At 41.1% G+C, this 9721-nt stretch overlaps 3 protein-coding genes across 3 annotated transcripts; 2 read left to right on the top strand and 1 right to left on the bottom strand.

Moving 5' to 3' along the window:
• The first annotated feature begins 1293 nt into the window (after nt 1–1293).
• Nucleotides 1294–4145, top strand: LOC135164525 (lysosomal Pro-X carboxypeptidase-like). The gene is made up of 6 exons (XM_064124959.1): nt 1294–1573; nt 1653–1793; nt 1891–2171; nt 2246–2403; nt 2492–2655; nt 2775–4145. The coding sequence occupies exons 1-6, from the start codon at nt 1406–1408 to the stop codon at nt 3333–3335; spliced, it is 1473 nt and encodes a 490-aa protein (XP_063981029.1). The 5' UTR covers nt 1294–1405; the 3' UTR covers nt 3336–4145.
• A 122-nt stretch (nt 4146–4267) lies between these two features.
• LOC135164524 (lysosomal Pro-X carboxypeptidase) lies at nt 4268–6717 on the top strand. Its single transcript, XM_064124958.1, has 6 exons — nt 4268–4601; nt 4664–4804; nt 5074–5354; nt 5505–5662; nt 5738–5910; nt 6024–6717. The coding sequence occupies exons 1-6, from the start codon at nt 4410–4412 to the stop codon at nt 6606–6608; spliced, it is 1530 nt and encodes a 509-aa protein (XP_063981028.1). The 5' UTR covers nt 4268–4409; the 3' UTR covers nt 6609–6717.
• A 96-nt stretch (nt 6718–6813) lies between these two features.
• On the bottom strand, nt 6814–9633 carry LOC135164523 (kinesin-like protein KIF3A). The gene is made up of 3 exons (XM_064124957.1): nt 9468–9633; nt 8280–9221; nt 6814–8145 (listed from the first exon to the last, which is right to left on the bottom strand). Exons 1-3 carry the CDS (start codon nt 9480–9482, stop codon nt 7081–7083), a joined length of 2022 nt encoding a protein of 673 aa, XP_063981027.1. The 5' UTR covers nt 9483–9633; the 3' UTR covers nt 6814–7080.
• Between the last annotated feature and the right edge of the window lie 88 nt (nt 9634–9721).

Here is a 9721-nt window from a genome sequence, read left to right as displayed (position 1 = left end):
TGTTATTCGAATGTTGAAATAGGCACGCCAGCACTTTAGACAGGATGGGCGGTGACCAGGTATCCGGATGGGCTTTGTTCCACAGATTGAAATAAAGTAAACCTCAGTCCAGAAAATTTTCCATAACTTTACCTGCACTATTGGCTCAACTCTTTAGTCACTTACTTCGCACCAAGGGCAGTTGAAATGTATTTATCTAACCCCTTAGATTGTCAGTGAAAAAACATTCCCGTTCGTCTGGTCTCTGAAAGAGGCTGGGAGACATAATTTACATGCAAAAGATGTTTTTCTCGGAATAGTATTGTATTCAGCATGTGAATGTCGATTACGGGCACGATAACCCGAGAGGTTTCACGCATAAGTCAGTCCGTTGATGAGTCCAACATCATTCTTTGTAAACATTTAGTAACGCCAGGAGGAATGACTTTGAATTTAATAGAAAAATCTCGATTGAAGGCTCCACGTCGTCCATCCATGATTCCATAATCCCGTAATTAAGACTTTTCTTTTCATAAAATGGAGAAGGACGTGAGGATCTCGATTAAATAGGGTTACGACATGATGAGCAATTTATAGAGTCTTGCCTGCAAATCCCGCAACCTCAATGGCCGTTACAGGTTACCTAGAGCTTCCTGCGGAAATGGCCAATATACTCCTCCGACCTCCAACTCACTTCGTGTACAGTGTCGGTGCTCACTACCGTTTAGTTACACCCCGCGCGTTACCCATATGATCGCCCTAACTGGCTTTTAGCCCGGAGTCATTACAAGAATCATCATGATGATCTACGCGCCTAAAACAAATGTTGCATCCTTAATTTTACTTAGGGTTTATTCTTCCTTCTAATGGAGTAACTGATTGGAGGGCATCAAAAAGGGTAAAGAGATAATTGGGAACTATTGAGCTTTGAATCATACGCGCGATGAAAACCTCATGACAGCTGAAGAAAAATAGTTAAAAAATTACTGAGTAATTTCCACAGTCGACGATCTCACTTTGCGACACTGTGTAAATACGCAATCTGTCAGTTTACCTGGACGCACCAAAGATCCATCGCTTTATCTCGCTCAGGATCTGTCAGGGTCAACTGCAGTCCAGTAATTATAATCAACGATTGTTCAGGGATTCCACTATTTTTTCCTTATAAGTATTACGTAATGAAATTCCCATACTCTGAGGAGTAGAAATGTAATTATAGAATAATGACGCAAAAAACTAGTCTGCCTTCGACTGGGATTTCCTCATGGATGTTCACTTATGTATAAATGTTACTCTCCAATGAATGGTGTGCGTTGACACGCGCGATAATTCAATCTGATAAACAGAGTATCAATACGTCGACGTATTCTGGCCGCTGTAGTAACTCATCAGTTGCCCTCAGGATCCCACGAGGAATGCATGAAAGATGGGTTCCGAATCTGTGAAGACTTTGATTTATCTGTTTATAGTGATTCATGCTAAATTTATTTGTCACTGCGAATCACAGAAACCTGGTAACGTATCGAATTCTATTGAACAAAGTGGCATAGCTAGTGATGAGGAGCGGTTTATCGTCAAGAAATTTACTGTTCCGGTATGTGAAAAGATAGAATTATCAAAACGTGAAATTGTATATAATATCAATTGTGGATTAAAAGATTTTTCATTAATAGGTCGATCATTTTAATTTCCGTTTGAACAAAACATTTGAGATTAGATATCTCGTCAATGACACGTGGCAACATGGGAAAAATTCGCCAATATTTTTATACACTGGAAATGAACTCTACATTGAGGACGCCGTTGGATCTGCGGTTAGTTTATTGATTAGTCACTTACTTGATTGAATTCCTTTTGCGGCAGAACGATTTTCTGCAAAACTGTCACATGAACATTTGATAAATTTTTTAGGCCTTCATTTACGACATTGCGCCGACATTCGGCGCCCTGATTGTCTTCGCAGAACACCGTTATTACGGTGAGTCACTTCCATTCGGAAACGAATCATTTTCGAATCCGGAAAACTGGGGCTACTTGACCTCCCAACAAGCTCTCGCCGATTATGTCGATTTGATTGAGTTCCTTCGATCGAATTCCTCAATGAAACACAGCCCGGTGATAACTTTTGGGGGTTCATATGGAGGAATGCTGAGTGCATGGATCCGCATGAAATATCCTCACGTTATTCAAGGGTAAATTCCATTACAACTGAACGCATGGTAGAAATCTAGTTAAATTAGCCTTTTAATTCCTGGTGGGTCATTAGTGCGATATCATCATCAGCCCCAGTGTTCCAGTTTCATGGAATACGTGACTGTGAGCCGTATTTTCAAGTTGTAACGTCAACATTCGAAGCCATTGACTCTGAATGTCCTAAACTGATCCGTGAAACGTGGGGAGCGATCGACAATATAACATCGACAGGTATTTCAAATATTCCACTAATTATTTTTCGAAGGATGAAAAGCTTCGTAGGTTCATGACAATTCGTCATGATAATTATTTTCCGCAGATGAAGGCCGAAAATGGTTGTCAGCACAATGGAAGCTGTGCACTCCTATAACAAATAAAATCCATATTGCCCAATTGAAGAGATGGTTACAGCGTCGTTACACATCTCTCGCAATCACGAACGATCGGCAGTCCACGCCATCATATTCAGAGAAGCAAATCAATGTAAGAAATATTTCCTGTTGAGAAAAGTAAAATCTTCAATGAACGTTCCAGTGTTGCGTTATTAAAGTGCCGATATTAATTAGCCGATGAAAAACGACGCATTTCCATTTGTATTCCAGGAAATCTGCACACATCTAAAGAACGCGACCGAAGATTCCGACATTGGAATTTTATCGGCATTAGGATTAGCGGTAAAAACCTTCAAGTATTTCAACGATGAATGCATCAATACAGCCGATGAACCAATCGTGGACCAGCAGTGGACGTACCAGGTGTGCACAGAGTTGGTGATCAACCTTTGTACAGACGGTGTGCGGGATATGTTCAACCCTGAGCCATTTAATTTTGAAGAATTCTCCGAGGATTGCCAGAAAAAGTTTGGTGTCACCCCTCAGCCAGGACTGGCCTGCAAGATCTACGGATGCTCCGACTTCAATGCAGCAAGTAATATTGTGTTCAGTAATGGGTTGTTGGACCCGTGGCATGTGGGAGGTGTTCTGAGGAATGTTTCTGATTCGGTGATTGCTGTGATCATCCCTGAAGCAGCGCATCAGTTCGACTTGGCAGGAAGTCATCCGCAGGACCCAAAATCTGTCATTGAAGCCCGCAACATTCACAAAACTTTCATCTCGAAGTGGATTGAAGAATATCGTGAAATGTCCAAGAGCATTTCATTATAGAGTGATTGTTTAAGCGAGAAAATAAAGAAAGAATGACTGAGAAGTATCGAGATGCAATATCTTGTTAATGATGTGTGATAACGTGGAGAGAATCTTTATATATTTCCACATTTACCGTGTCTTTTAATTTTCATCCTCTGCAAATGTAACTATGTAGCTGTGGACTTTCGCATACATCGATTAATCCCCACGTCATGAGCGTGATAAATGTAATTGATTGGCTATTCATCTTCCAGGATTTTATGTATGAGACATTGCCGCGACCTTCGGAGTTCTGATTGTCTTCGCAGAACATTAATACTATGGTGAGTTGCTTCCAGTGGGGAACAGACGGCTTTGATAGCGTAAAACGTGGGGTTCTTGACTTCTCATCGGTTGCCCGATACGATTACGTTGATTTAATAGAATTTCTTAGGTCAACTTCTTTGTTCTACTGAGTTATAAATTAGAACAATTTACTGTATCCTAATCTGTAGTATCCACATGACACTTACGTGGTGTGACATCGACAATTTTTAATATTACATCCGTGATTATCAGAGTCCTCGAAAAGGCTTCGGGATAATTTTGCGAAAATGTCAGGACTTCCTTTTTACTTCAGTTAAAGGAAGAGAATTGTTATCAGCTGAATAGAAACTATGTAAGCCGATTAAGAATATGGGTGATGTAGAACAATTGAAAAATTGGCTGAGCTCCAGCTGTACGACGTTAGCAATTAAGAATGATCCGTATCCTTCAGGAAAATTACCAGCTTATCCAATTATTGTAAACGATAAAGTTCAGCGGATTAATAAATTGAGTCTTGAATAATTTTTCAACTGTTATCTACACTGGCATTCGAATACTTGAGGAATACGTTTTTTACTAAATTCGAGAGTTGAAACAATTAAATGTTCAGAGTTGAAAATTTTTTTATAGTAGTACCGCATTAACATTTAATTGTAACTTTAACATAAACACGAATATCGCGCCGGTTGCATTTTACTGAGAGGAAATCCGGTAGAGGTCATCGACGACGTTTTTCACGACTGGTCAGTCTTGTTTGTGGTACCAGTCAGCAACCATCAAGCAAAGATGTGCTCCGGTTACTTCATGATCTTAGGTAGTTTATTACTACATTCTGTTATAGTCACTGCCACTATCGTACACCCAAGCATTGCAGTATCGTCGGCATTTACCCGAAATAGTATAAATGGCAGTGAGAATACGCCAATCGATAATTATTTCAGTGATTACAGATATGTCATTAGGAAGTTCAGAGTACCAGTGAGTAGAAACTGTATTAATTAAAATTCACCTGTATTTCTGAGTATTTTTTATGATTCTAGGTCGATCACTTCAGTTTCGCTGGCAACGAGAGCTTTGAGATTAGATATCTTGTGAATAATACATGGCAATCGGGTAAAAATCCACCGATATTCTTCTACACCGGAAATGAAGGAAAGATTGAGGAATTCGCTGCCAATACCGTGAGATTGTTTACTAATTTTAATCAGCTGTTTTCTGTATGAGATATCACGGATATCATTATCATTGACCGTCAAATTGCACGCTCAGTGCACTTTTCAAAAGGGTTTAGCGTACGTAAAGCGGTCACTTTCCGCACGATGTGCGTAAAGCAAAGTTTCGGGTGCGTTTGGTACTCGTGGACTATTTTACTCTCCTCCAAGATCATGAATGAAGTGCAAAATCTGTAGATGTAGATTTTTTAAAAATAGATATTCATGGAATATTTCAGGGATTCATGTGGGAGTTGGCGCCCTCGTATGGCGCCCTGATAATATTCGCTGAACACCGATATTATGGAGAGTCTCTACCGTTTGGAAAGAAATCAACTGCGGATCGACAACACCTCGGTTACTTGACTGCACAACAGGCTTTAGCAGATTACGTGGATTTAATTGAGTATCTCAAATCGGATGGAGCTCTTAAACGCAGCCCCGTGATCGCTTTCGGAGGGTCTTATGGGGGAATGTTAAGTGCCTGGTTCCGTATGAAATATCCGCATATTATTCAAGGGTAATGAAGCAAAAATAACATCACGATAGAATATGGATGAGTCGATTATGCCAAAAAAATATCGCCGAAAATAGATATTGCCACATTATCGTGGCTCGGGCTGGAGATTCAAAATTATCTGTCTGTAATAAAATACCTCTTCGTTATCAGAGCAATAGCAGCGTCCGCCCCAATTCTCCAATTCACTGGTATCACAGACTGCCAAGCATTTAATCGCATCGTGACGTCCGATTTTCGAGCAGCTAGCGATGTATGTCCAAAAGTCATTCGAAAGTCCTGGAACGCTATCAATAATTTAACTTCCACAGGTAGCAAAGAGTACATTATTGAGTGCAAATGAACGAATAATTGGAGGAGGGATTGTATTACGCTATTTTTCACAGACGAAGGAAAAATGTGGCTGTCAGCTGAGTGGAAATTGTGCCAAAACATTACCAATTCCACTGGCGTCAAGCAATTGAAAGACTGGTTGAACAATGTTTATGGCAATTTGGCTATGGTGGACTATCCTTATGAAGCTAATTTCCTAGCGCCACTGCCAGCTTATCCAATAAACGTAAATACTTTCACTGTACATATGGGGTGAGACGGCGGAAGGAGATGATTGGGAGGAATTGACATGCAGATTGGTTTGCGAATATTTTTACTTTTACCTTTTTTAACTTCCAGAAATTTTGTAAGCCCCTCAACGACGCGACAGGATCAGACAAAGTAATCTTGTCAGCTTTGAAATCAGCACTGAATATTTACACAAATTATACTGGGAAGACTCGTTGCATTGCGACCGAAGATGCAACACCGAATTTGGGGGCAGATTTGTGGTATTATCAGGCATGCACAGAGATGGTGATGCCCATGTGTGCTGATGGGATCAATGATATGTTTGAGCCGCAACCGTGGATTTTGTCTAATTACACGAGTGAGTGTGTTCGGAAATACGGAATCAAGCCCCAGCCACAGTTGGCCTGCAAGACTTATGGATGTCAGGACCTGAGTACAGCTACCAACATTGTATTCAGCAATGGGTTACTGGATCCTTGGTCCAGTGGTGGAGTTTTGAGAAATTTGTCTGAATCAGCTATTGCTGTGATTATTCCCGAAGGGGCTCATCACCTCGATCTCAGGGGGAGTCATCCCAACGATCCTTACTCGGTAATCGCTGCTCGGAATTATCACAAACTGTCAATTTCAAAATGGATCAAACAATATAGCGAGGTTTCCATGAGAGAGATGAACGATGTACCTGCTCAATAATTCCCCCCCCCTTATACTGAAAGCTGTTTGTATTGGAATAGTGAAATGTTATTGGTAATATTCAGATGTAATTTTTATACTCTCGAATAAATAGAAATTATAGAAATGACCGAACTGCTTGTTAATGTGAAATAATTATTTTAATTCTATGTGAGTATTCCCACGAGTATTTTGGCAGTGTAAAGGTAATTGAACACCGTGCCAGTATGTTATTGTGGGATTTTATTTCTCTTCTCAGTAACGAATAACAACAGAAAGCAATTAAGACACTAACATTTTGGTAAGCAGCAGATTTCTCCTAAAAATAAATTAAAAACTTATTAAAAAACGTACAAAAAAGGTAAACAATAATACTGCTCTGTAATTAAATAAACACGAACACAGTTCCAATAAACAAACTCCATCAAGATTCGACAGTAATTAAATATCCTATTCTAACGAAATTGGCATTGACACTCCTCCACGGAGCAGATCAATGAGGGGTCCTTCGGTGGGCGGTGGTGGGTCGAGGGACTCCGGAGCGTCCTCTGAGTTTCTTCGGCTGTGTAAGGTTGCTTTCTGGCTCTGTATTGTAAGTCAGGTAGAGATTCGATAAGTCGAGCTGGGGTTGATCCTTGGAATTTCCAATGAGTGGGGCAGCCTGTGCTTTTCTCATATTATTGCCAGTGTATGCGACGCACTTCAGCTGCCACTCGCCAATATCCTCATTCCAGTGGACATATCTCTCGATCATCGTTTGGTATTGCACTGGGATGTAGCTGTTGAGGATGAGCTCCTGGAGCTGGAGCTCTCTTCCAATACCTCTCACACCTTCCAGAAGTCCCTCCATCTCTCGTTGATGTTCCTCCTGGAGATCCAACAGTTCGGCCTTCGCTGACATGAGCATTGTGTAGACTTTGGCCAATTTCTTAGTCTTGCCAGCAGCCTCCTCCTGCAAGGAGGAGTACTTCTCTTCAATGTCAATTCTCTCTGCTTCCTTTTCCTCAATAGCTTTCTTCAACTGTTCCTCGCGCTTTTTCCTCTGATCAAGCTCCACAGCCGCTGCCGCCAACATCTGCTCCTGAGCCTCGGCTTTCTCCAGAAGATTCTCACCTCCAACAAGTATTTTATTCTGGAGATTAGTCATCTTCTGTCGGAGAGCTTCTTTCTCGGTCTGAGTTCTCTTCAGTTCGATGACGTCCTTGTCATCAGGGCTCTTGTCATTGTGCTCTGCTGTATCACCTTTCTCCAAAGATTCCAAATCCTTGTCTAGTTCCTCCATTGTGAGCATCTGGCTGCGTCGACGAATTTGTCGTTCTTTTTTCGTTTCACGTGTCTCTGATTCATCGGACTCACCGTCTGATTCAGAGTGCTCAGCGCCGTTATCTTCGAGTTGCTTGCGGAGTTGCTCGATCTCGTCCTGGAACTGACGGAGCAGGGCGTCTTTCGGATCCTCGTTTATTCTCGCACGATTCTTTATGTTCTTGGCGCGATTTGCATAGCGAAGGGTGCTTATTGTTTCGTCGTAGTTGATGTCTGCTGGACTCACATTTGCACACTGTCGAGGGATATTATTTAGTTAGAAATTACGATAAATAAATAATTTTTTTTTTAATTGATTGCAATTGGTATGGGAGATGTAATAGTCATGGGAGGAAGCGTAAAAATACTTCTACAACATATCAAACTCACCATAAGAGTCTTCGAATTTCCACCAAGTGAATCCTGCAGCAACCTCGTAAGTTTAGAGTTTCTGTAAGGCACATGAGAGCTCTGGCCATCGACAAGAGCTGAAATAACATTCCCCAAGGTCGACAGTGACAGATTAATCTTGGTGGCTTCACGTAGTCTAATACCAGTGGCCTTAGTCTTGCTCTGTCTCTCAGACCCAGCGAGATCGACCAAGTGAAGTTTTCCCATTTTTACATGGGGCTCTCCATCCTCACCAATTTGACTAGACTCAACAGTTATTGTGAAGATAGCATGAGACCTTGAGCTGGAGACATTCATAGCAGTGGCACCAACCACCCTGTTCTTGTTACCGAGTGTCATTATTCTGTCCAGATCGTCTGCATTGTTGACGACGTAACCACTCAGGTCCTTGACGAAAACACCGATGTCAGGCCTCTCCTTCACCTCAAGCCTGGTATTCTGGTCTTTACCAAGCAAGTCTCTGATCTCTTCATTGTAAATTTCTAAGTACGCTGCGCGGACCAGGAACTTCTGATTCTCATCTGCCTTGGCAATGTGTCCGAATATATGAGCAAATGTGTTGGGAATGATGCCTCGCAATTGTGGAGATGTTTTCGCTCCAGACATTGTGTAGGTTTTTCCTGTGCCAGTCTGACCGTACGCAAATATCGTCCCATTGTAGCCTTGCAGGACTTTGTCCACAATTGGACGGGCTGTTTCATTGTAGATGTCGACCTGGGTCGAGTCTACGTCGAAAGCTGCATCGAAGGAGAACACCTTGGGGGGCTCACCCTGCTGAGCATTGGGATTCTCAACTGTCAGCTCTGCATTCAGACGATCTACTTTAATTATCTTCTTGCAGTGGCTGTCCAACTCTTTCCCATTCAGAGGACGAACTCGAATGACTACCCGGACATTTTCTATCTCACCTAGTTCATTTTCCTATTCAGAGATCAATGAGATTAATGGATATAGATAAAGAAAAATAAAAGAATTGAAAAAAATATATCTTGTTCCATTGGCATCTATTTATCTAGCTCTCTCTTGGGACGAATTTATTTATTAACTCATATATTTATTTTATAATCCTTATATATTTAATTTAGTCTTTCTCTATGGGATCGAATTGCTTTACATCTTTTATGAAATCTAAATAGTAACAGAATTTGCTAGAGATTATGTACTCACTCCAGTGCCTGGCATTTTTGATTATGATGACGCACATCAACTCGATCAATTCATGATACAGTAAAAAATACTCCTGTATTACGTGTACGCAGTAACCGGTCCCGTAAACAAATGTCACCTGGAGCACTGACGTTTTGCATTGAATTAACAAGAATTTGTGAAATCGATAACAGCGAGAATATTGAAATTCCTTCGAGAGGTTAGGATTGGTTGATACTCCTGGTGATGGCCAATGAAATTGGACTTTTAGAGTA

The sequence above is a fragment of the Diachasmimorpha longicaudata genome, chromosome 7 (assembly GCF_034640455.1).
Source record: "Diachasmimorpha longicaudata isolate KC_UGA_2023 chromosome 7, iyDiaLong2, whole genome shotgun sequence".
Classification (NCBI taxonomy): Eukaryota; Metazoa; Arthropoda; class Insecta; order Hymenoptera; family Braconidae; genus Diachasmimorpha; species Diachasmimorpha longicaudata.
The sequence above is the reverse complement of the archived record's forward strand: the minus strand, read 5'-3'. Positions and strand labels throughout refer to the sequence as shown.

Coding starts and splice junctions, on each gene's coding strand:
- LOC135164524 (XM_064124958.1), top strand. CDS start 4,410: ATGTGCTCCGGTTACTTCATGATCTTAGGTAGTTTATTACTACATTCT. Junction 5,355..5,504: donor TATCCGCATATTATTCAAGG/GTAATGAAGCAA, acceptor CTTCGTTATCAG/AGCAATAGCAGCGTCCGCCC. Junction 5,663..5,737: donor CAATAATTTAACTTCCACAG/GTAGCAAAGAGT, acceptor TATTTTTCACAG/ACGAAGGAAAAATGTGGCTG.
- LOC135164523 (XM_064124957.1), bottom strand. Junction 8,146..8,279: donor GAAATTCGAAGACTCTTATG/GTGAGTTTGATA, acceptor ATCCCTCGACAG/TGTGCAAATGTGAGTCCAGC.
- LOC135164525 (XM_064124959.1), top strand. CDS start 1,406: ATGGGTTCCGAATCTGTGAAGACTTTGATTTATCTGTTTATAGTGATT. Junction 1,574..1,652: donor TCAAGAAATTTACTGTTCCG/GTATGTGAAAAG, acceptor TTTCATTAATAG/GTCGATCATTTTAATTTCCG. Junction 2,404..2,491: donor CGACAATATAACATCGACAG/GTATTTCAAATA, acceptor TATTTTCCGCAG/ATGAAGGCCGAAAATGGTTG.